The following is a 27,289-nucleotide window of genomic DNA, read 5'->3' as shown; positions in this document are numbered from 1 at the left end:
TATAAAACATACCTGCAGTAAGTATAGAGTGTTGTTCAGCAGAAATATCGCCTTCAACGCATCAGAATACTGCTCGCTCTTGTTGCGCAGCACTAGGTTGAGTTGCGCGAATACTTGGCACACTTGGACATCATGAAATGTCACATATCGGTCAACTGAGTAACCTACGAGTCAACTAAGGACAGTTATCCCTATAAAACATACCTGCAGTAAGTATAGAGTGTTGTTCAGCAGAAATATCGCCTTCAACGCATCAGGGTACTGCTCGCTCTTGTTGCGCAGCACGAGGTTGAGTTGCGCGAGCACCTTGCGCACGTAGAGGCCGAGCAGCGCGGCGTGGCGGTCGGGCGCGCCGGGCAGCGCGGCGGCGGCGCGCGCGTAGGCCGGCTCCGAGGCCAGCGCCGGCCCTGCCCGACACGGTACCGTACGTTTCAAATAAATAACAAAAAAATATTAAATATTATACTATTTTATACGATTGTGATATAATAAATAGATTATGTTAATTAGTTTTAGGTATTTATTGTTTTGTTTATATTGTACAGTCGAGTACACAGATATCTTTACAACCCAACATTTCAAATATATGTCAACGCGACCTTAAAGTCAGTGTCATAGAGGCGTGTAAATATATTATTGGCATGTTGGCTTGTAAAGATGTTGGTGACGTCGACTGTACTAACTTATATATATATATATAAGTAGATAAATAATAATTGTTGTTTGTACTAACACTATATGAGTTTTTAGCTCGAAATAAATGATTTTCATTTCATAATACAGAACTTTTCAGTCAGGTACCGTGTTTAGGCAACAAAGCTTGCTGAATTGCCTAAGTAAGGTATGAGATTGAAAAGCTTGATTATATCACTATTATATACAATATTTTTTCTACGATTCAACAAAAAAATACTTTTTTTTTATACTACGTCGGTGGCAAACAAGCATACGGCCCGCCTGATGGTAAGCAGTATCCGTAGCCTATGTACGCCTGCAACTCCAGAGGAGTTACATGCGCGTTGCCGGCCCTAACCCCCTCCCGCCCCTCGTTGAGATCTGGCAACCTTACTCACCGGCAGGAACACAACACTATGAGTAGGGTCTAGTGTTATTTAGCTGGGATTTGCTGAAGGTGGAGGTACTTCCCCAGTTGGACTTTAAACTAGTCAAGCCATACAAGGAACAGCAAACGTGCCATTACCTATGGTCTGCAGGTGGCGCGCCAGCGTGTGGCAGTGCGCCAGCGCGGCCACGGCCAGCTGGTGCACGGTGCCGTCCACGGCGCCCGCGAACGTGTCGCTGCGGAGCCCCGACACCCACTCTTCTAGCGATTTCAGACACTGGGGAGCAACAATCAATTATATTTTTGACGACCGGCTTGGCCTAGTGGGTAGTGACCCTGCCTACGAAGCTGATGGTCCCGGGTTCAAATCCTGGTAAGGGCATTTATTCGTGTGATGTGCATGGATATTTGTTCCTGAGTCATGGTGTGTTCTATGTATTTAAGTATTTATAAATATTTATATGTTATATATATATCGTTGTCTAAGTACCCTCAACACAAGCCTTATTGAGCTTACTGTGGGACTTAGTCAATTTGTGTAATAATGTTCTATAATATTTATTTATTATTATTTATATATTTAATCGATTATGCGACATTTCGGCTGGATAATAGCGCCATCTAGTGTACGAATAGCAAACGAAACCTAACCTCTCTGGACGCGTTATTTCGTGAAATAATTGGTAGCGCGAATTTTTTATCAGTTTTGATAACTAAATAAAAGCTATTCCCGTGAATGCGGGAATGCGGCAATTAAACGGAATGTCGGGAAAACGGAAATATGTTTTCCCGACATTCATAACCTCGATTTTCATAATTCTAATATTTCATACGTCCGAAATTTCAAAATAACGATTTTGAAAACCACGACAGAAGAAAACCACGACTTCGCTATTTCCGGATACTAAAAATCCGATTGTCATATTAAAATTCCGGTTTTAAATTGACCTGGCCGATTGTCATTCAGAATTTCGGTTTTTGTAAATTCGGAAAAATGAAATACGCGATTTTCTAAGTAAGTAAGTAAGTAAATATTCTTTATTGCACCAACAATTATACATTTTACATACATGTAAAACTACAAATGATTTTTAAAGGAAAATAGAACCAGGCAATTAAGACTTAAACGCTTTACAAATGGCGTCGTAAAGAGTAATGCAAATTGCCGAAGGCAAATTGTTAGTGCACTCAACAGTGTCAACGTGTTGTCTAAGGGTGACTATGGTTTGGTTTGGTATTTCATATTATATTAACTTTTATACCACACCACCAAAATCGAATCAGAGAAGTCTTGTCTGTCCTACCCCTAGAGAGGAATTGCGAAATAGGAGGCGCGAAAGGTGGGCAGCCCTCGCCAGCTGCTTCGCCACGCAAGGGCAGAAGGGCTGCTCTTCCGCAAGCCCGGAGCCACCCAGATCCAAAAGCCTTTACATATATATATTGTAAAACATTCGGCAGTGAATATTCGGCCTTCATACATACCTATATGAGTATTGCAATCATACAAAACTCTTCGATGCTATAAGATTTTATGCGTGTATAAATAAACATATGCAAGGTCTTGTTTCGGACATTAATTCTATACCAAAAGTTATTTCCATCATAAAGAATTATGCGTAGAGTACGTATGAGCAATAATCCAGTAGCAAGTGAGTTTATGTACATATTGTACATTATGGCTAAAGTTATGCAGAATATAATTATTACGAAAATATTATACCAAAGATAGGAGAAATTAGTACTACAACCCCCCACAGAAACGAACTGCTTACAGAAAAGTAGGTTTCGGTTAGGTTATAACTGCAACTCCCACAGAAAGGATTTGTTTATAGAAAAGTAGGTTTGGGTTAGGTTAGAGGTTTGGGTTGTTTATAGAAAATTAGGTTTAGGCTAGGTTAGAATTACAAGCCCCCCATAGAAAATTAAAAAAAATATTTGTTAAAAGGCATTTCTGTCTCGAGAATTATCTCGGTCAGTATAGCGACATCTAGCGGATAATCAAGTAATTTTGTTACTCACGTGCATGTGACAGATGATGACAATACTATTATATAAGCTGAAGTCAGTTTTTGACTAAACTAGTATAGTCTAAAAACTGTGTTGGTTTGTACAGCGACATCTAGCCGATTATTTTAATACTAATGTGCATGTGGCAGTTGTTGACAATGCTAGTGTAGACAGTAGGCTCGGGGGAAGTGAGTGCACACGCCACGTCAGGCTGCAGTTGTTGACTAAACTAGTTTGCATAAGTAAAGAATTGTCTCGGTCGGTATACCGACATCTAGCGGACAATCAAGAAATTTTGTTACTCACATGCATGTGACAGAAGATGACAATACTATTATATAAGCTGAAGTCGTGCGTGCAGCGCTCGGTACAGTTTTTTACTAAACTGGTATAGTCTAAAAACTGTGTTGGTTTGTACAGCGACATCTAGCGGATTATTTTAATACTAATCTGCATGTGGCGGTTGTTGACAATGCTAGTGTAGACAGTAGGCTCGGGGGAAGCCAGTGCGCACGCCACGTAGGGCTGCAGTTGTTGACTAAACTAGTTTACAGAAGTAAAGAATTGTCTCTGTCGGTATAGCGACATCTAGCGGATAATTAAGTAATTTTGTTACTCAATGTTGACAATGCAAGCTGAAGTCGTGCAAACAGCGCTCGGTACAGTTTTTGGCTAAACTAGTATAGCCCATAAACTGTGTTGGGTTGTACAGCGACATCTAGTGGATTATTTTAATACTCACGTGCATGTGGCAGTTGTTGACGATGCTAGTGTAGACAGCGGGCTCGGCGGGCGCGAGCGCGCGCGCCACGTCGGGCTGCAGGCGCTGCAGGCGCGCCAGCAGCGCCCAGCACGCTGATGCGACACTATAATACTCACGTGCATGTGGCAGTTGTTGACGATGCTAGTGTAGACAGTGGGCTCGGCGGGCGCGAGCGCGCGCGCCACGTCGGGCTGCAGGCGCTGCAGGCGCGCCAGCAGCGCCCAGCACGCTGATGCGACACTATAATACTCACGTGCATGTGGCAGTTGTTGACGATGCTAGTGTAGACAGTGGGCTCGGCGGGCGCGAGCGCGCGCGCCACGTCGGGCTGCAGGCGCTGCAGGCGCGCCAGCAGCGCCCAGCACGCTGATGCGACACTATAATACTCACGTGCATGTGGCAGTTGTTGACGATGCTAGTGTAGACAGTGGGCTCGGCGGGCGCGAGCGCGCGCGCCACGTCGGGCTGCAGGCGCTGCAGGCGCGCCAGCAGCGCCCAGCACGCTGATGCGACACTATAATACTCACGTGCATGTGGCAGTTGTTGACGATGCTAGTGTAGACAGTGGGCTCGGCGGGCGCGAGCGCGCGCGCCACGTCGGGCTGCAGGCGCTGCAGGCGCGCCAGCAGCGCCCAGCACGCTGATGCGACACTATAATACTCACGTGCATGTGGCAGTTGTTGACGATGCTAGTGTAGACAGTGGGCTCGGCGGGCGCGAGCGCGCGCGCCACGTCGGGCTGCAGGCGCTGCAGGCGCGCCAGCAGCGCCCAGCACGCTGATGCGACACTATAATACTCACGTGCATGTGGCAGTTGTTGACGATGCTAGTGTAGACAGTGGGCTCGGCGGGCGCGAGCGCGCGCGCCACGTCGGGCTGCAGGCGCTGCAGGCGCGCCAGCAGCGCCCAGCACGCTGATGCGACACTATAATACTCACGTGCATGTGGCAGTTGTTGACGATGCTAGTGTAGACAGTGGGCTCGGCGGGCGCGAGCGCGCGCGCCACGTCGGGCTGCAGGCGCTGCAGGCGCGCCAGCAGCGCCCAGCACGCTGATGCGACACTATAATACTCACGTGCATGTGGCAGTTGTTGACGATGCTAGTGTAGACAGTGGGCTCGGCGGGCGCGAGCGCGCGCGCCACGTCGGGCTGCAGGCGCTGCAGGCGCGCCAGCAGCGCCCAGCACGCTGATGCGACACTATAATACTCACGTGCATGTGGCAGTTGTTGACGATGCTAGTGTAGACAGTGGGCTCGGCGGGCGCGAGCGCGCGCGCCACGTCGGGCTGCAGGCGCTGCAGGCGCGCCAGCAGCGCCCAGCACGCTGATGCGACACTATAATACTCACGTGCATGTGGCAGTTGTTGACGATGCTAGTGTAGACAGTGGGCTCGGCGGGCGCGAGCGCGCGCGCCACGTCGGGCTGCAGGCGCTGCAGGCGCGCCAGCAGCGCCCAGCACGCTGATGCGACACTATAATACTCACGTGCATGTGGCAGTTGTTGACGATGCTAGTGTAGACAGTGGGCTCGGCGGGCGCGAGCGCGCGCGCCACGTCGGGCTGCAGGCGCTGCAGGCGCGCCAGCAGCGCCCAGCACGCTGATGCGACACTATAATACTCACGTGCATGTGGCAGTTGTTGACGATGCTAGTGTAGACAGTGGGCTCGGCGGGCGCGAGCGCGCGCGCCACGTCGGGCTGCAGGCGCTGCAGGCGCGCCAGCAGCGCCCAGCACGCTGATGCGACACTATAATACTCACGTGCATGTGGCAGTTGTTGACGATGCTAGTGTAGACAGTGGGCTCGGCGGGCGCGAGCGCGCGCGCCACGTCGGGCTGCAGGCGCTGCAGGCGCGCCAGCAGCGCCCAGCACGCTGATGCGCCGCAAGAGCTGCGCGCACAAGCGCGACGGCTACGCTGGCACGCGCGCTAAAAGAAACCACATTTATTAAAAAACTTACCACCTTATTTAATAAACTTTAAAAGCCTCTGTTATTGACTGAAGCGTTAGCGAAGCGTTTTGACTCGGGCAAACTGCGTCAACTCGGTTCCAAGGAATACTTACCCGCCGCCTGAATTATCATTTGGAATAAGCGACTTAGTTCGACGCACATTACAGAAGTCTTGTTTGGACTCGTGTAACTTGGAAAATGTTTAAGCTAGCGGATCATTTTGATGTCAACTTGTAAGTGACATCCTGTACTCTCATTTTGAACAAACCAAACAAAACTGTCCATCCAAAGTAGGCGGTTTATTGATGTTGGTAAACAAAGAACATGACAGGATACTTATACAATCTAAGAAAAATCTTATCACCGCGATCTACGAATCTGCGCGGAGGGAACAGCGCCATCTAGCGGGATATTGGTACATTATGCTTGCTATACAATACAAGTTGTACATTCCGCCCACCAAGGAACGTCTTACGTTCTTTAATTACAGGAGAATACCGCCCACCGTGACGGGAGTTTTATAAAAACGTTGAATAGATGTGTAAAACCTTCCTAAGGAGCTTACAAAAGATAAGATAACAAACTAAGAAAGTAAAGCTATATAATCTAAGTTATAGCAATATAATATTCTTCTGATTGTGTACATATGAAGAATACCTTTAATTAGAGTAAAAGTAACAGGCACAAACAATACTGTCATAAAACTAGAAACTGGTCTATCTTTGACCAAAAAAATAAATAAAAATATATTATTAAAATTTTACTTAAAATTAACACGAGATTGTCCGCCCGGGAAGAAACTTAATAGTAGGAAATGACAGCTTTTAATTTGACATGCAACTTAATTACTAACTGGCAGAACACACACTTTGGAGGTTGGGCGTTTTATTAATGACCCCTTTGAACGTAAAGTAACAACGCGAGTTATGTTGTCCGAACCAGGGTGTTTGTTAACAATCCTGCCAAGCAGCCAACGACTTGGTGGCAAGTCTTCCTTGATTAGGACAACATCTCCAATGTTGGGTTCTGGAGTCTGTTGAGACCATTTATAACGGTGTAAAAACCTTGTGAGGTATTCATTTGACCATTTACGCCAAAAATCCTGAACCATGCGTTGCGTAAACTGCCACCTGCGCAAACTGCTAACATTAGTGTTTGAGTAATCATAATCTGGCACTGTAACCAGTGGTTCTCCAACTAAGAAATGTCCAGGTGTCAAAACATTTGTATTGTCTGGATCATTGGTTATACGGGCTAGAGGTCTAGAGTTTAGACAAGCCTCTACCTGAGTCAACACCGTCGCCATTTCTTCATAAGTCAGCGTGGATTCACCTATAACCCGTTTCAGGTGGTACTTTGTTGATTTGATACCTGCTTCCCACAAACCGCCGAAATTGGGAGCATGTGGTGGAATAAAATGCCATGTGGTGCCTTCGGTTGCCAAAGCTTCTGCAATTTCTGAGAACATATTCTTATTCTCTGCTTGTAGCATTAATTTAAGTTCTCTGGAGGCACCCTGAAAATTTGTTCCATTGTCACTCCAAATTTCTCGACAGGGACCACGTCTAGCTACCAATCGTTTGAAGGCTTGTATGAATCCTTCAGTTGTAAGGCTGCTGACTACTTCAATATGGACAGCTCGCGTAGACATACAAATAAATAGGCATATATATCCTTTAAAGGATCTGTGTCCACGTCCTCCAGACGTTCGGAGGTTGATAGGGCCGGCATAGTCGACACCACAAAATTTGAACGGACGTGCTGGTGTAACCCTGGCTTCTGGTAATTGTCCCATTAATTGCGATTTAGATCGACTTGCTATAGAATGTCTGATACAAGTCACACACTTTCGAAAGCAGGCATTTACTAAATCTTTTGATGCTAAAATCCAATATCTTGAATTGATGTAATTTTGCATAATTTGTGGGGCACCATGTAAAGTCTTGATATGAGCGTCCAATACTATAAGACGTGATAATGTAGAGATTTTGGGCAGTAATATTGGATGCTTCCTATCGTTGCTTAAGTGGAGAGTGGAGAGTTAAGTGGATTTTCTAATCGTCCTCCAACTCTCATTATTTCTAGGTCATCTAAAAATGGATTCAGGGACTTTAAGTTTGAACCTCGTGGCATTTGTGCTTCCTGGTTTTTTAACTTTTTAATCTCTTCTTCAAAATATTCCCTTTGGCATTGTCGTAGGCAAACGTCGAGAGCTTCCTTTAGTTCTTTACTGGTTAAATATTTTGTATCGTATCTTTAAGTGACAGGTCTTCTTGAGTTTAATTAAGAAACGTCTGCAATAAGCAATCACTCGAATCAGTCGTGATAACGATGAAAACCTATCCCAAATTGTACAATCACTTGTAATATGCAAAGCCCTTGTTACTTCGAAATCTGTGATTATGTTTTTTGGTCTGTCATATTTTATTGGTTCCTTTTTAAGGTACTCTGGTCCATTAAACCACATTGAAGTAGTTGAAAGCTCTGATGGACGCAAACCTCGTGAGGCATAATCTGCAGGTTTAAGCTTGGATGGAGACCATTGATTTATAAAAATTTGATATTTTTTACATTTTAACTTAGTTTAAGACTATTTTTCTTTTTATCATTAATTCACGAGTAATTGTGGAAATTGTGACATATATGCTTGAAAGTTATGCCCTTATTCATAAGCTATCGAATATTTTTTTTTTATGTGCGATAGGTAAATGGACAGATAATGGTACATTAAGCAAGTGCAGTCGTGTTTGGCGCCATAAAACTTAAAAGGTTTCGTTTTTAAAATGGTTGAGAATAAACATAGGGTATGGTATATATATGGGTATGGTTAACGGCTCACCTATACATGTACAAACACATTGTATAACAATTACAGCGAAATGCATGCCAACTATCTCTGCATCCCAACTCTCCCAAGGTACGATATTTGAACGTTCGGCATTAAACACTGTTCAGAGACAGTAAAACACCGCGCCCCTACGGCAAGCAGCACCGTGTCGACACCGTGTTCTGCATAGGATGCGCCCCGCCACTCGTCATACAGACGCTATCCGATCGCGGTCAAGCCAACACACATTTTTGTTAATTTTCTTAAACGTAATAAAAAATTGTTGTACGCATTAAAAAAGGTGTTAAATTTATTGAAGAGCTCCTGGAAGAATATACAAACACATATTAATGATGAAATAATCCCTCGACACCCTGTCGCAACGTAGCGAAGCACTCATGTAAAATTTGAATTTTGAGTCTCTAAACATAGAAAACAATGAAAAAAGTTGTTATATATGCACGCGCACAGCTATCTCTCCCTACTCTAAAGTTGTATTATTTACCTCGACATCCTGGTGCAGAGTAGCGAAGCACTCGTGTAGAATCTGGGCGAGTAACGGTGGCAGACGAGTTAGCGGCACGAGTCCCAGGAGAGCGCGCTGCTCGTGCCGCGCGAGCCGAGCCAGCGCGGCCGCCACGGAGCCCGCTAGCATCGATTCCCACTCTTCTAGCGCTTCGTACGACTCTTCAGTGTCTGCAAGCACGTGGTAGTCGTTTTTGAGGTTTTCAACGACGATGACAAATAAGCGTACGTGAAATAAAAGGGGTGTAATGCGTTGTTGACCCTTTCACTTTTTATGAGTGTGTGGTGGTCAAAAATAGCGGGTTCAAACCTCTGTTGTGCCGTATAGAACAGAAAAAAATGCAAAAAGATGACTGAAAATTCGGTCAGGATGCTTATCGTACACAGACAACCTGTACACTTTTTTGAAGCACCTGCCATATGCAGGCTGCGTACTATATAATTATAATCTCTTGAGAAAGCTATCAAATTAAAATAAAGACCATCTATTTCCAAATAGCCTTATTTAACTTTAACGTGTGTTTTTAAATGTACTAAATTTAATGGTGGACATAAAAAATATCTTTCGATTAATTTAAACCGACAAATTAAATGAGTAATCGAAATCTTTTTGAACAAGGTTTTTCTATATTTTGATTTAAACCAACACGATTTTCGTTCATAGTTTTAAAACGTTTTAAAACTAAGGTTTTTCTACTAGAAAATTGTGCTCAACCACATACCTTTCTACAATGATGAGGCTTGCGTGGATTTAGGCTCGCTCCCCGAGGATTCCTAGTCAGCGGAAAACGTGCGAGCTCGGCTTACCGTAACCCTTTTGGACCTGAGGATACCTCACAGCGCAGCTCCACACTTATCCACACGCACAATGTGATTGGCACTTGTTTTATTAACTTTAAATACTAATTCAGAACTCGAAAGGTGGCTTTATACTATTTTTAAGGATTTTAATATGCAGCAGCGTGCACTTAGTCAAGTTCAACGAAGAGGTTAATGGCTGCCGGAAAAGGCTAGTGTCGTGACCCTACCGGAGGTTAAAGACTAATAGAGATGTCATCTAAAAACCGACATTCAAACAAAAGTTGAACAACGTGTTGGTAACCATATTTCTTGATATTGACGAAGAAACGTGAAAAATCACCTCAAAACTGAGGAAAAAGTGACATAAGAAGGAAACTCACAAGCCTCGCTGACGGAGCGGCGAGGGCCGATCGCTAGCCCGGTAGAATTCTCGAGTGTCTGTGAAGCCTTTTGGATTATTTTGTTCGCTCGCTTTTCTATCCTGCAATAAACAGCTTTTAAATAAGTTTTTGGCAATAATGTCATTGTTGCTGAATATATATTTTTACCACAGGCAACTAATACTCATCGAGATAATTAAAAATACCCGAAACACAATTAGGTTGCGTTGTTTTATCACAGAATTCCCATGGCCACCTCCGGTCTCCATCTCCAGATCAGCTTGATGGTATCCTTATATTGCATTGTCTCCCGACTTACATGTGCAAATTTTCAGCTCAATCGGAAATCGGGAAGTGGGTCAAATTTAGCTTCCAAGATTTCACACTAATAAAATAACATGCATACTAACAGGGCATGTTAAATAAAAGCTTGTAAAATAGTACTTTATGTGAATGCTAAATAATTAAATGACGACCGGTTTGGCCTAGTGGGTAGTGACCCTGCCTACGAAGCTGATGGTCCCGGGTTCAAATCCTAGTAAGGGCATTTATTCGTGTGATGAGCATGGATATTTGTTCCTGAGTCATGGGTGTTTTCTATGTATTTAAGTATTTATAAATATTTATATATTATATATATCGTTGTCTAAGTACCCTCAACACAAGCCTTATTGAGCTTACTGTGGGACTTAGTCAATTTGTGTAATAATGTCCTATAATATTTATTTATTAAAGGCATTAAAATAGGTACGAGTCTAGGTTTGTAAAGCTAGTCGAAAATGAGTAAATAACATTTTCACACATAAGATTTTTTTTCCAACAACACAGTTTTAAATCTTGAAAGAAATGCATTCCACCATTATACAGGTTAAATTATCTCCACCATGACAAAAAACTACTACATTAAACTTTTTTTTAGATTAAAGATATGTCTAAACTTTTCTAGTAAAATCGTTGTTTTCGTGCTTAAGTATTGTAAATTATTATAAAAGAATTATCGGTATTTTAGTCAATTTAGCCTTAATGGTTTATATCAACTGGATTGTAAATACAAAATTAAAATTTAATTTACTAACACTTTTTGTATCTTGCTCGTTTTCTTGGTAGTGCTGTCAGAACGGTGCAGTAGATTTTTAGCTCTCTGAAACAAAGACATTTTAAACTACGTAAGTTAATAACGGGATTACAAAACATTATTGCGTAAATTAAAAAAAATGCAACGAGAGTCACAACAAGAATTCTAAAAGGAGTGGCGCCATCTAGTGAATAATTGGGTAACTAATCTCACTATTACGCCATCTAGTGAATAATTGGGTAACTAATCTCACTATTACGCCATCTAGCGACTAAACTCTCAATCACTATGACAGGACCATGAGGCCCAACCGACCGCTTCAAATTATCTTTAAATGCATTAAGCACCTGTCTTAAAGCCGGAGCTTTCGTAGCAAGCTGCACTGGAGGCCGGCAGATCCTCCCTGATATCTTTTTACGTTTTCTTCCGTCTTGCAACGCCATCTAGTAGATAATCGGTGTAAAAATGTCACTCACCATGATATGATCGTGCGGTACGGATGATCTTATCATGGTGACTTTCAGATGATCTTGAAAAGCGTTCAAAGCTTATCTAGCCGCCGGAGCCCTAGCCGTGAGTAGGGCCTGTACGGGCGGCCGGCTGCTTTCAGAGACTACTGCCTACTATTTTTAATACCGTTTCGTCAGTTTCCTTTGTTTTAAAACAACGCCATCTAGCGGCTAAACTATCACTTACCATGGTAGGATCATGAGGAACAGACCGCGCTTTTAAATGATCTTTAAATGCAATAAGCACTTGTCTTGCTGCCGGAGTATTCGTAGTAAGTAGTGCTACTACTCTTCTTCTTTAATACAGTTTCCTTTGTTGTACAACAACGCCATCCAGCGACTAAACTGTCACTTAACATGATAGGGTCATGCCGCCACCTAGCGACTAAACTATCACTCACCATGATAGGATCATGAGGGACAGACCGCGCTTTCAGATGATCTTCACGTTCAAAGCTTGTCTGGCCGCCGGAGCCCTAGCCGTAAGTAGGGCCTGTACGGGAGACCGCCTGCTTTCAGAGACTACTGCCTACTTTCTTTCATACCGTTCACAACAACGCCACCTAGCGTCTAAACAGTCACTTGCCATGATAGGATCATGCGGTACAGACCGCGCTTTCAAGTGATCTTTAAAGGCGTTCAAAGCTTGTCTAGCCGCCGGAGCCCTAGCGGTAAGTACGGCCTGTACGGGAGGCCGGCTGCTTTCAGAGATTACTGCCTACTCTCTCTCATACCGTTCACAACAACGCCACCTAGCGTCTAAACAGTCACTTACCATGATAGGATCATGAGGGACAGACCGCGCTTTCAGATGATCTTTAAAGGCGTTCAAAGCCTGTCTGGCCGCCGGCGCCCGGGCCGCGAGCAGCGCCTCCGCGCCCGGCGCCGCGCCGCACGAGCTGGGGCCCGAGCCCGACACGCTCACGCTGTCCACGCTCGAGTCTGTACCCGGTTACACAACAAAACAGTTTTCGATAAGATAAAGATAGTTTATTATTCAAGTAGGCATATTACGATGCGCTTATGAACGTCAAATAAAGCTACACCGGCTCTAAACCTACACCTCTGACCCGAGAAGATTTAAATCCCCCCTGGGATAAATGGGCATGGTGACGGACGGACGGACATTGGAGTCTTAGTAATAGGGTCCCGTTTTACCCTTTGGGTACGGAACTCCATATTCTGCAAACTCAGCTACAGCAACAGCTAACCCCAGCCAAGCTCTGCATATGACTGTTCGGGCAAATCGCAGTAAAAACCCATGAAATGAATTGGGTACTTGACACATGTTGAATATTATAACAAAATTTAGTTAAATGGATAGAAAATGAGCCATCCATTATAAAAAAAAGTGGAATTTTAAAAAAATATATTGAGATTATAAAAAAATACAAGGCTCCGAAGTCTTAATTTTTTTTTTTTTTGTCTTTCAAAAATAAAAGAAAATGGTACTATTTGATTCCTTACATTTTATTGAAAAATAAATTGTATGACAACTATACACATAAACGCAATATTTAAGTAAGTAAATATTCTTTATTGTGCACCATACAGTTAAAAATAGACAGGAAATGAAAAAACACGTAAAAGTTAGGTAACAACAGGCGATCTTATCGCTAAGAAGCGATCTCTTCCAGACAACCTAATATTTCAGGGTCAAAATGGCAATTTCCTTCATCTTCCACATTTAGGACACACTTATATGACTTTAACTCTCATTTCTGACCTTTGTGTTGCTCAAATGCCATGAGTCCTATATAGACATTTGATCCTCAGGAAAATCAAGATCGTTTGACATTATTTACAAAAAACAGTCAAGTAGCCAATTGGTGGCTTACCTTCTTCTAAAGCAATCATGTCCATCAGAGTGGTGGGTGAGAGTGGACGTGTGTTGCGATTCAGCAGCTCTTCGAAAGCGGTCTCCAGTTTCAAAACCCCCGTGTTGTACAACTGGTTCTGCGACAATCAAGTTTGCAAGCCAAATCGAATTTATCTAGCACTATATATTATGTATTGTATAACTGTGTACTTATACTGAAATAAATAAATAAATATTATAGGACATCATTACACAAATTGACTAAGTCCCACAGTAAGCTCAATAAGGCTTGTGTTGAGGGTACTTAGACAACGATATATATAATATATAAATATTTATAAATACTTGTCCTTGTAAATACGATTGTTTTAATTTTTATCATTCATTATCTTTTCGTTCGGCAGGCGCACAAGGCCGCACTGGCAGAGTCGCCATGTGAGGTGGAGCGTCAAAGGATAACTATCTGGTCTTAAGTATACGTTCATTTTGTCTAAAATATGTTAAATAACGAGTGCATGCCATATATACAAAGCTACGTGTGTGGGTAAGTCGTAGTACACACACCACAACCTTTTATTGCCTTATCTTAATGGCTCACAAATTAAAATTGGCAAGACAAATGCAATTGAAATTTGTCAACGTATAAAACGGAAATATATTCTGCTTTACTACCAATTTGGTTCTAAAATGACATATCAGTAGAACAAATTGATGCAATAGAACTGTCATTGCGGTATCTGGGATATTCATAATGTAAGGGTAAGAGAGATGTGAAATTTAAAATTAAAATAATATATTCTTTTCAATTTAAATTTCAAAGGGCATGTAAGGGCAAAGTCGATTATTAGGTCGAACCATAGTAGTCTAATTCGATATTTAATAACACCGTTAGAGTAACAAGAATAGAGATATCTATAAACAGTAAGGTAAGAGTGAGGCAGCGCTTTACAAATAAAAGACACTTCCAATATGTCGTTGTTTCAATAATCAAGTCCTTACAATAACATAATTCTAGAAATAAATGTAATAGCGTGTACACCAGTAAAGGTAGGGTTCCGTGTGACTCATTTTCTGCGATTGTATCTGCTACTTTGTAACTTGAATTTCCAAATACGCAATAAATTCATTCATTCATTGTGGTGTACTATTATTCGGGCAATATGTCAGACTAATTGATGTAATTTAGTTTCAAGGTCAACATGACTCCCAACTGACGATGTCGATAGATTAAATTTTACAGACTCGCATTATACACCAATAAAAAAATCGGGCAAGAGACTCGCGCACCGAGGGTTCCGTGCTTTTTAGTATTTGTTGTTATATCGGCAACAGAAATACATCGTCTGTAAAAATTACAACTAGCTATCACGGTTCATGAGATAGAGCCTGGTGACGGATAGACGGACGGCGGAGTCTTAGTAATAGGGTCACGTTTAACCCAACGGAACCCTAATGATAAAAACTTGCTATTTTGATTTTAGTTATTGCCAGGGAAAATAAATCTATACTTACAATATTTTCGAGTTCTACACTCTGTGGATTGTTCTTGTTGAAATAATTTTGAGCTTCTGCCAACTTATCCAATGCCTGAAATTAAAAGCAATGTTACTATCATAAATGCAAGGGGAAACTTAACAAGTTCCATCTATTTTACTATAAAACTAAGAGTTTGTCAAAAGTAGTTGAAAATACTGTAGCTGCATATCGGACAGTTGAAGTTGGCTTTACAATATACATTTTGTTTATATATAACCAAAGGGTGTGTTCTGAAGGCTCAGGGTTTAAGTAGGACAGACGGCAAACGACTGGACGGGTTACCGCTGGTTCCATGGGCGAAGGGGCGTAGTCTCACACGGCCGTCGTGAACGCTGCTCGCACCGTTAGTGCGTAAAGGAGACCTAGGCTCTCCAAAATATGTCGCGCGAGTGACAAAGACACGTCAGTGAAATCCGTAGAATTCGTTTAATGGGCGTCGTCTCAATTTAGATGCGACGTGCTTAAGTACATTCGCTCTGTCGCATCTTACCCACACAGTGCGGAGAGCTGGGGCTGCGGCAGAGAGTGCAAAAAGCATTCCAAATACTCGAAATTGCAACCACTTCACGACTTTGTCCCGGTAACATTGGAAACTGTACCCCTAGTGTAAATTTGATCGACATCATAACGTGCGAACGCGTTTGCGTTAAGTCTAATTTTGTATAGGATTTTGAGTTTCCAAAACGTCCCGCTTGGCGCGCTCTTTCTAAATCCAATACAAAATGAGACTAAACGCAAACGCGTACGTCACGTTTCGAAATCGAATTTATTTACACTAGGGGTACTGGTGGACTCTGGTGTTCTGAGGCGAAAACTTTTATAGTTGCACAATGTATGTAATTCCATACATCGGCAAAGACACATTAGCTGTTAAATTTATGGATATTTAGCACTGATGTTTATTTACTTAAACTTTATTGCACAGATAACGAAAAATGTACAAATTCAACTTCTTCAACTTCAACATTTATTCAGCAAATAGGCCACAAGGGCACTTTTAGACGTCAACATGGAATTTACATACAAACAAAAACAAGCACATCAACAATTAAGTATAAAATACAATTACAAAAAAAAAACAGATACAAAAAAAATATTTAGAGGTGTAAATATCTCTTAAATGTCAGAACTAAATGACTTTTATCAAATTATCCTTAGAGATGTATAGTCTCTAATTCGGATATTCTCCGCCGTTATACCGAACTCCATATCATACGACCTAAGAAATAGATATTTGTATGAAACCTGTAATATAAGATAGTTTTACTAATGTAGTTTTATAAGTGTCTTGTAACTAACAATCTATGGATCGGAGGAATCTGAACATAATTTTTTTTTTTTTTATTATAGTCTCTAAGAGTCAAAATTCCGGACATGGAGAACGGAATGGCAAAAGGCATTCTCTACCAGTCAACCATTGGGGCAAACAGAGACATTTGTGTATGTCGGTCCAGGAGAAATTAATAACTATTACGGAAAAGATTAAATGTGAAGTCAAATATATAATAATAATAATATAATATTCAGCCTATATACGTCCCACTGCTGGGCACAGGCCTCGTCTCATGCGCGAGAGGGCTTGGGCTGTAGTCCCCACGCTAGCCCAATGCGGATTGGGGACTTCACATACACCTTTGAATTGCTTCGCAGATGTATTGCAGGTTTCCTCACGATCTTTTCCTTCACTGAAAAGCTAGTCGTAAATATCAAATGATATTTCTTACATAAGTCAAATAAAATAAAAATAAAAAAATAGTGTAAAAAGCACTAGAAAAACAAAGTTCATTACAAAACTTATCTAACAAATCCAAACACAGCTGTGATACGATGTTCCATCATGAAGTTCCAGTTCATATCTTCCGGCTCCATCATCAGTTCGACGGTACCATATTATTGTATTGTCATCAGAACTACATACAGCTGCCAATTTTCATGACACTACGATCCTTGGAAGATGGTTAAATTAGTTACCTTAGATTCCATTACATAGTTACATAGAGGTCGACCTAATAAAAGCGTGTTAATATATACATAGTTAAATGAGGTTATCAAGGATATAAAAACATGGTTTACTTATGGATTCACCCTAAACTTAAAATACCTCTAAGTAAATGTTGAGTGAATCAGTGCTGGATGTATGTGGACCAGCTTGCACAAGATCTGCCAGTTCTCGAGACACCATGTAGTAGTTGATCACATGGTCCAGGGCTTTCACTGTGCGCTCCATGTCTGCAACAATCCGGCGGAATAAGGGAAGTGACAAATGAAATTTCCACTTTATGATACAGAGATAAAAGTGGTTCTACAACTGGAAACACAGTTTAAGTAATTTGACGACCGGTTTGGCCTAGTGGGTAGTGACCCTGCCTACGAAGCTGATGGTCCCGGGTTCAAATCCTGGTAAGGGCATTTATTCGTGTGATGAGCATGGATATTTGTTCCTGAGTCATGGGTGTTTTCTATGTATTTAAGTATTTATAAATGTTTATATATTATATATATCGTTGTCTAAGTACCTCAACACAAGCCTTATTGAGCTTACTGTGGGACTTAGTCAGTTTATGTAATAATGCCCCAAGATGAGTCATCGAGCAAGAAAAGGACGTCTATAGCACCAACTATGTCATCGCAAATGAAGACGATTTCGGCTTCAGAGCAGACGGAGACAGATACGATGAACGCCGATGTAGGGCCACAAAACCAGCAAGTTGCAACACCGCAAGGGGTAGGTGAGTGTAAAGCGACTGGTGAGCAGGCAGACGACAAGGAATGGAAAGTTGCTGGAAGTAAGAAAAATAAACCACGCAAGTCTAAGCAGTCCATTATTGTTGGAACCGGCAACGAGAACTCGGACCTCCAGTCTGTTGAACAAATTAAATATATACAAGCGTGGCTATTTAAACCAGAAACGACAGAAGAACAAATACTTCAGTTTCTGTGTAAAATAGAGCAATCGAATGAATACGTTGTCGAAAAACGCAGTATTAAAACAAATAGACACGCAGCATTTGTGATTGGCATGCCCGCAAGTTTGTACGACCAACTAACAACGCCGACTGTGTGGCCACCGGGCATACGATTCACAGACTGGTTTCTCGCTCGCCCCCGCCAGTGGCGGGGACTCGCTCCCAGTCCGCGCTCCGCCGCCACACGATGAGGACGCGCGCACGCTGCCTGCTACCACTTGCAATGTAACGAATGACGCACCGTTAACACGTAAGATTGTGATTTGTCAACAAAACGTCCAATCTCTTAACAATAAAACGGAGAGGTTGGAAGTGCTATTGAAGACTGACCTAAAGTGTAGTGACATATTGGCTTTTACGGAGCATTGGCTGACGGACGATAAAATTGCATGCATCCATTTAGATGGTTATTGTTTAATATCGCATTTTTGTAGAAAACAGGCCATTCACGGTGGTTCGTGCATTTTTGTTAAAAATTCCGTCAAGGCGGTCGAAATAAGAGACATACAGCAACTGTCAAACGAACTTTATTGCGAAATATCCGCGATAGAATTACTAGACTTAAATTTAATTGTTGTGTGTATTTATAGAACAAATATTATAACCGCTAATGAATTTATGACTCGCTTAGAAAGTGTGCTCGCTAAGATCGCGGACTACGATAAAGATTGCATTATTGTAGGTGACATGAATATTGATTTTTTGAATGATTACTCTACAAAAAATAATTTGACTGATTTACTAGCTGTATATAACTTTCGATGTATCGTAGATTTTTATACTAGGATTAGCAACCAATCGGCCACGTGTTTAGACCATGTATATACTAACTGCCAGCCCGGTGTAACGCATGCGTCTCCTGTGACCACAAACATTGGTGACCATCTCGCGGTGCGCTGTGAGGTGGTGTACCAGGCTCGCCCGCCACCGGCACCGGCGCGGCTGGCGCGCGCATTTACTCATGCCAACCGAGCTGCCTTCATAGAAGCATTATACAGTATAAACTGGAATGATTTGTGGAATCGCCGTGGACGCACGGCTGCGCAGATGGCGTCATCCACTATAAATATTATTAAATATCACTTTGACATTTGTTTTCCATTTAAATTGTATAGTCGTAAGAATCACTCCTGGGTATCAGATGACATTTTTAATTTAAAACTATTTTTATTTGACATTATTAAAATTGGCAATGTATTTCCAAATAATGAAAGCCTTAAACAAATAATCGATAATACACATAAGAAGTATAACGAGCTCGTTAGGCAGACTAAATACGACCATTATAAAAATACTATAAAAAAGAGCCAAAGTGCCTCCAAATCCATGTGGCAAATTGTAAATAAAGAACGAGGCAGAACCTCACGGCCTCTGGCAGATTTTTTTGATGTTGTCGTAGACTCAGACGGGACCAGGTTCGCGTCGAAACAGGATGCTGCGAGTGCCGTGAACCGACGTTTTGCGTCCGCGGCGGCGGCATGTGGTGCGCCGAGCGCAGACCTGCCGCAGGTGCGCGCCGCGCTGAGCCTTGCCAGCGCGCCAGCCGATTGTGGCCTGCTCCTCCGTCCATTCTCCGCAGATGAGGTATATCGAATAATCACCAAAAACATCCCACACAAAGCTACTAAAGATCTATACGGCATTTCTATGGACCTCATATATACCGCTGCCGCTCCCCTGTCATCTGTGCTGGCGGATCTGTATAATCAATGCATTTCCGAAGGAGTTTATCCCTCCTCCCTTAAAACTAGTAAAATTTCTCCTGTGTTTAAGGGAAAAGGGAAAAGAGAGGACATTGATGGATACAGACCCGTCTCCATAATACCAGCGGTGGCTAAGGTGTTCGAAAATGGCCTCAGCTCGCGATTAACAGAGTTTCTTACGGCTACCGAGGCTCTGTCTGCACGACAGTATGCCTACCGCGCGGGCCACTCGACTTGCGCGATGACGCGCGAGCTGGTGCGATGTATTGTGGGCGCTCGCGAACAGAGCCAACAGGTCGCTTTGTTGTGCTGCGACCTGTCGAAGGCGTTTGATGTTGCCGACCACAGCGTGCTCTCTATCAAACTGCGACACTATGGCATAAGAGGTAAAGCTCACGCACTCCTAACAGATATGCTTCATGGTAGGTCCCAGGCAGTGGTTGCTGACGGAGGTACAGTGAGATCGGAGCCGATATCGACGGCAATGGGAGTTCCGCAAGGGTCGTCGGTATCGAATATACTTTTCTCGCTGCTTCTGAATGACCTCCCGAAAGCAATAACAGCAGGAGAAGCTTATATGTATGCCGATGACGTCGCTGTTGTAGTATCGGCAGCTAATATAGATGAACTCGAGCAGCGCCTAAATGAAGTTGCTAGTCAGGTGTCGCAGTATTTTAGTGTAAACGGCTTAGTACTAAACCTAAAAAAGACCCATTTCCTGCATTTCCAACTTGGGGGAAAAGATCCTAGGGAGTTAATCGTACTCGTGGACCGTGTCAAAGTAGGTCAGGTCCAAAACACCGCATTTCTGGGTATTGAACTTGATAGGGGCCTCCAGTGGGGAGCACACACTATTAAAGTTTGTAACAAACTGGCAAGTGCTTGCTTCGCATTGCGACGCCTGGCAAGGGTGGTGTCCAGGGATGTGGTAAGGTCTTGCTATTTTGCCACTGTGCACTCGATCCTCCAATACGGCGTGGAGCTGTGGGGCCGCGCTGCCGAATGGGAGCGGGTCTTCCGAGTGCAAAAAAGAGCCATCCGAGCGATTGTGCAGGTAGGACAAAGTACATCTGCAAAACCGCTCTTCAAGGACCTCCAGATACTCACGCTGCCCTCCATGGTGATATACCAAGTGGCCGTCTATGTGCGATGTCACCTTAATGAATACGCGAGAGGAGCTGACGTCCACGGTCGTAACTTGCGGAACGCCCACAAACTCTTGGGTGTTCAGCATAGGTTGGCTAAGTCAGCGAAACTAACGCACGTGATGGGGCCGACTGTGTACAACCGACTGCCGGGTCATGTCACGAATGCGCCGTCATTAATGAATTTTAAAATGCAACTGAAAAAATGGCTTATCGAGCACACTTTTTATAGCTTTAATGAGTTTTTAGAGTACAAAACAAGTACCTAAAAACTTAGATTTAATATTAATTTTATTTTTTTATTATTATGTAAAATGTTACAAATCATGTTTTGTAAATAATTAATTTTAAATAATATTGTGACATATAATATGAATTATTATGAATAAATATATGAATATGAATATGAATAATGTCGTATAATATATATAAAAAAAAAAAAGTAATGATAAGTGTACAAACTATTAACCCGTTTCTTCAAAATGATTACTTGGGCAGTGCAACGAACAAAGAATGTGAGATCACAGTAAATTCACCACATGATTTTAAAATAATTGATAGGATTTATCGTATTTTACAAGCTTTTATTTAACTTGCCCTGTTAGTATGTATGGGACAAATATTGTTAAATTTGACCCACTTCCCGGTTTCCGGTGAAGCTGAAAATTTGCATACATATGTAAGTCGGGTGACAATGCAATATGGTACCATCAAGCTGATCTGATGATGGAGACAGGAGGTAGCCATAGGAAATCTGTGATAAAACAACGCAACCTAATTGTGTTTGGGGTTTTTAGAATTGTTGAATTAGTTGCCTGTGGAAATAAAAGTACAGTCAGCGATAAAAGCTTGTGCCAAAAATGTTTTTTTTTCCAAAAACTTGTTTTCTATGGATTTCCGTAATTTGATTTCATACGTTTTTTTACTGAAACTATTTGTCTATAGGATATTGGACATTGGAGGACAACGGGATTGGCTTGATAGAAAGGTTTTGGCTAAATGTAGATGATGTGTACTTAAAACTAAGGATGTCACGAATATTCGCATTCGCATTATGAAGCGAATGTTTTGCGAATGCGAATGTGCGCAGGTCGTGTCCTGTCTGACCTGGGTCTGTACGAAAATTCGCATCATTTTAAACATTTGCATCGACATTTGCATTCGCATCAAATGAAGTGAATGTTTTGCAAATGCGAATGTGCTCAGGTCGTGTCCTGTCTGACCTGTCTCGTCAACTCGCATATGGGCAGTTCGCGCTAACTGTTTTCAAGTACTTAATGCATTTTTGACCAATACACTTTTATGTACTAACAGTTTTTTTTCTTATTAGGATTGATTATAACGACTACATATTGCCTAACATTCGTATTCTCATTCGCATCCTGGACATTCGGATTCGCATTCGCTAATATGAAGAAAGCGACATTCATGACATCCCAGCTTAAAACATATATACCCCCTTATTCATAAACGTGTACTAAAGCACACTAAAGTTACGATGCCGCTAATAATCGTTTGTCCATTTCCGTCATATCAATACGTTGGAAAGGGACAAACACGTTTATGAATAAGGGGGATAATGTCTGAGTGCACAGATTATAAGGACATACTGTGGTGTATCTGCTGCAGGCGTGCCGTGTCGCCGTACAGTGGCAGCACTGCAGTCTCGAGCTGCTGCAGGCGCTGCTCGCACGCCCCCAGCACGTTGCATACGTCCCCGGCCAGTGCCGAGCTGCGGCTAGCTGCCGCCTTCAACTCCGCCATATTGCTCATCTCCTGGTAAAACGGTACATGTTAAACTATCTGCGTTATCATTTTCACGTCTCTACTAAAGTACAGTCAGATGCTGAGAGAGAAAACCCCCCTGCATAGACTGTTTAATATGCAGGGGGGAGGGGGTCTACTCTCTCTGCAGCTGACTGTACATGAGTACATATTGGACCCGGGTACGTCCTTAAACTACGTCCAAAAGAGAGGTATGGGCATTGTGAATGTCATCTCGCTTTGTGTGGTAGGGCACAGCCAGTGAATGTCATTCCAGTTCTAGAGCAGAGCCCAACTGGGGAAGTACCTCCACCTTACAGAAAACAGCAGCCAAATAACACTAGACCCTACTCATAGTGTTGTGTTCCTGCCGGTGGGTAAGGTTGCCAGAGCTCAACGAGGGGGGGGGCGGGTTTAGGGTCGGCAACACGCATGTAACTCCTCTGGAGTTGCGGGCGTACATAGGCTGAGGAGACTGCTTACCATCAGGCGGGCCGTATGCTTGTTTGCCACCGACGTAGTATAAAAAAACACACGTGCGTGCGTGCGTGTATGTATTTACTTAATTTTAATTAGTTATATAATAAGTTGATTAAGATACCATGAGTAGAAACGCTCATTGATACCATAGCAAGTTACCGATACAATGCATTCTACTGATTACCCCGGCTTGTAGCCGATACAACCTTTATTATTTTAGATTTGAATAAGTGTTTGGATCTGAGAAACAAATCGATATCTTTGAACTTACTATTGTACATTTTTGAGATGCGCGCAAAGACAGAGTTTTTACCATATTTGGTAGAATGGTAAGGTATGTTTAATAATGTTGTATGTCTAGTGCGACATAAGGGTGTTCGTAGGGAAACGAAATTAAGAATTTCAGAACAATCCAAACGTCCACGAATGATATCAAAGTGAAGCGACAAATGAGCTTGTACAAGTGTTAAGTAAATGTCATGATTTCATAGAAGTTTGACAAACTTCGATTTTATATGGCAAAAATGACCACCATTATTATTATTATTATTAAAGCTTTATTTGTTCTACAGTCAGTTATTTTTTATTTTTTTTAATTCTTTATCTTTGTTTTGGGGCTGACTGCAGATCCCATCTGCTGGGTGAAAGCCTCCTCACTTTTTCTCCACTCATCCCTGTCTTTGGCTTTTTGGAGCCAGTCTTTTCCTGCGACGGAGTAGATGTCGTCTATCCACTTCTTTTTGGGCCTTCTTCGGAGCCTCCGTCCTGCCGGTCCGGTCCATTTTGTTGTTACTAATGTCCATCTTTTGTCCTTATATCTGGCTACATGACCTGCCCATTGCCATTTTAGATGAAGAGCTTGTTGAAGAGCGTCTGTAAGTTTGGTCTTTTGACGTATTATTTCGCTTCTAATTTTCTGTATTTTCCTTATATTCAATATACTTCTCTCCATAGATCGTTGACAGGTCGTTATAGCTTTACGTACTTTCTTTGTGTATGTCCAAGTTTGGCTTCCGTAAGTTAGACTAGGCAGGATACAGGTGTCCATTACGATTTTCTTATGGGCTATGCTGTATTCACCTTTCAAGATTTCCTTCTGGGACCAAAACTTTTTCCAGGCTGTGTTTATGCGTCTGTCCACTTCTTCCTCGTTGTTAGATGGGCTAAAAGATATGTGTTTTCCCAAGTATATGTATTCATTAACATAATCAATTTCAGTCCCTGCCACATTAATTAGTCTTCTTCGACTGTTGGTCATAGCTTTTGTTTTAGATGTGTTCATGTGCAGTCCTACTTTCTTGCTCTCCTTGTCAAGGGTATTCATCATGTCTTCTAGTTGGGTCGCAGATTCTGCAAAGATTATAATATCATCTGCAAAGCGTAGATGGGTTAGACGTTTATTAAGTATACTGATTCCTTTATTCTTCCACTGTATGTTCTTAAAAACTTGTTCTAGTACTGCTATAAACAGTTTCGGTGAGATTGGATCTCCTTGTCGGACGCCTTTGCCTATAGCTATCTCCTCTCCTTTCCTTTCCATTTTCACTCTGCTTACACTTTGGCTATAGATGTTTATTAGGATGTTTATGTACGTTTTATTGATTTCACATGTTTTCAGAGCTCGCCAGATAGAGCTATGTGTAATGCTATCGAAGGCTTTCGAATAGTCTATAAACGCTATATAAAGAGGGTAATTATATTCTATGTATTTTCCCATTACTTGATCTAAGGTATGAATATGGTCTATAGTTGAATATCCCAATCTAAATCCAGCTTGTTCAATTGGTTGGTATGCATCTATACTTGGCGTTAGTCGAGTCTGTAGTATGGATGTGAAGAGTTTATAGACACTTGACAGCAAACTGATTGGGCGATAGTTGCTAACATCTAGTGGATTGCCCTTTTTGTACAGTAGGATGATATCAGAGCTGCACCACTGTTTGGGGACAGTTTCTTGTTCTAAGACCATGTTATATAATTGAGCAAGGTAAGGTACTAGCAGTGGGGCTCCAATTTTTAGTGCTTGACCACCATATAACAATGATTTTAAACTTCATTTCAAAATGACGGTACATATTTCCATAATTTCTGATACTCGTCTCACCGTTAAAGGGTTAAAATAACACTTGCACTGTCTGGGCTGTGCAACTTATCTTGGTTTGACTCTAACCTCATCTTCACCTCCATAATCTATATTTTAAAAAATCCTTTCTATAACTTTTGAATAATATAATTTTTCACGTTACAGCTTTCCTTTAACGGTTTAGGCTGTCTATCAGGCATAGCAATAGGCATTGTCTGTCAGTATCTAAGAAATGGAACTGTTTCATATACTGGTGCTGTAGAGGAAATTGTTTTTTATACGCCCACTCTGCACTCGTAAACAGATTTAATTATTTTTTTACTTGGCAATTTGTGCAGAGTAGTTCGCTGAAGATTCTTAGAGATAAGTATTTAAAATGTAAAAGAATAATAAAAGTAGAAAATCAAGTGGGGAATGGTAAGTTAAAACAAACCTTCTTGAGTTTCATTTCAATCTCGAATTTCTTTTCTATCGCGTACATGATTACGATTAACGAGCTATTGCGAGTAGCACCATATACAACTGCAAGCTTAATGTTAGTATGTTTTTTGCTCTATGAACTAGTTAATAACAAGTAAATGATTATTTTGTAATATACAAAATATTTTCACTTTTGTGATTTTTCCCCTAGTTTTGACAGTAAATTGACAGTGACATTTGACAAACATTTTCCAAACATCACACAATGTTTTCAACTATAATATTAATAAAATTAGAAAATAATTATTTACCCCGACAAGTAACTAATAAACTAGTTAATTAATATATATAATAATTATTCATAATGTTTTTATTATGACATGATTTACTTTAAATATTTCTTCTATTATGATATTTATGTAGCTCACAAACTATATAGAGATGCTACGCATATGTAGCTCAACGTGGCTGGGTGGCTTATTAATCTGTAGTCAGTGCTACTGCCACTGTCAGTTACATCTGTAACATTTTATGAATTGTTCGATTAATACATTCATCGATTTAAATTTATTTATGAATTTATTCATTTTTATAACACGTGTTAGCGCTAAACACTCACACATAGTGCTCCATCCACACTCACGCGTGAATTATGGCGCGAAGCCGCGATCGTAAGTGGGGCGTCGACTTCGCAAAATGTTCATGGCTTCGCACCTTCCCCGTTTCCGTTACATTAATATGATACATATAGTTATGACACTTGACAGAGCAATGGCTTAGAATTTTGCCCATCAAATTTCTTAATGGATTGTCTACCAGTAGGTTTGGCACAGTCTTGTTCTAACTGTATTAAAACAGAGAGGGACGGGTAGTCTATCTCATGGGCGAGATGCTGTTGTGGCGCTCATGTCCAATATACAATAATGTTAAAATTTTCAGGATATTTATTTCACGATACAATTTTTGACGTTGAATTCATACCAAATATTTATTTCTAGTGGCTCTGTGAGCTATAGGCCTCGCGATATGATTAGATAATGTAAAAGTGAAAAACACAGAAACATTATCACAGTGAACTCACAATGATTTTAAGTGCCATAAACCTTACTTCCTTACGTCCTTATTTCCGCATTATGAAAAATTTCCAAAATTCTCATTGACAGTAAAAAAAAAATTTAATCGTGGAATCTGGGGGCCTACCGCGAAAACCGAAATTCGCAAATTGTGGGGATCTTTCTCTTTTACTCTTCGTAAGACGTAATCAGAGTGACAGAGAAAAATGCCCGCAATTGACAAATTTCGATTTTCCCGGTAGCCGCCCTGGTCACAAATTTTCAGGAGAATCCGTTGAGAATTGCGACTTGTAGAGAAGAACATCCGGACATACAAAATCATTTGGCCCAAGTTAAAATGGAGACGCTTCGGTCAATTAAAATATATTAAATTTAAAATGTAACATTCGATAGTTAAAG

The 27,289-nt window shown here is 41.7% G+C and overlaps 1 protein-coding gene across 1 annotated transcript in view; it reads right to left on the bottom strand.

Annotated features, from left to right (window-relative positions):
* LOC133517358 (exocyst complex component 7) overlaps positions 1-26,051 on the bottom strand; it is a 46,179-nt gene extending 20,128 nt beyond the window's left edge. The window contains exons 1-12 of the mRNA XM_061850653.1: positions 25,831-26,051; positions 22,681-22,846; positions 17,358-17,485; positions 15,233-15,307; positions 13,740-13,857; positions 12,677-12,843; positions 11,394-11,458; positions 10,318-10,418; positions 9,117-9,307; positions 5,594-5,761; positions 1,202-1,340; positions 205-407 (exon numbers count right to left, since the gene is read on the bottom strand). Of these exons, the coding sequence (XP_061706637.1) occupies positions 205-407; positions 1,202-1,340; positions 5,594-5,761; positions 9,117-9,307; positions 10,318-10,418; positions 11,394-11,458; positions 12,677-12,843; positions 13,740-13,857; positions 15,233-15,307; positions 17,358-17,485; positions 22,681-22,846; positions 25,831-25,878 (1,569 nt within the window). The 5' untranslated portion in view covers positions 25,879-26,051. The remainder of the gene's footprint in view (positions 1-204; positions 408-1,201; positions 1,341-5,593; positions 5,762-9,116; positions 9,308-10,317; positions 10,419-11,393; positions 11,459-12,676; positions 12,844-13,739; positions 13,858-15,232; positions 15,308-17,357; positions 17,486-22,680; positions 22,847-25,830) is intronic.
* Between the last annotated feature and the right edge of the window lie 1,238 nt (positions 26,052-27,289).

Source organism: Cydia pomonella, chromosome 4, assembly GCF_033807575.1.
Source record: "Cydia pomonella isolate Wapato2018A chromosome 4, ilCydPomo1, whole genome shotgun sequence".
Classification (NCBI taxonomy): domain Eukaryota; kingdom Metazoa; phylum Arthropoda; class Insecta; order Lepidoptera; family Tortricidae; genus Cydia; species Cydia pomonella.
The sequence above is the reverse complement of the archived record's forward strand: the minus strand, read 5'-3'. Positions and strand labels throughout refer to the sequence as shown.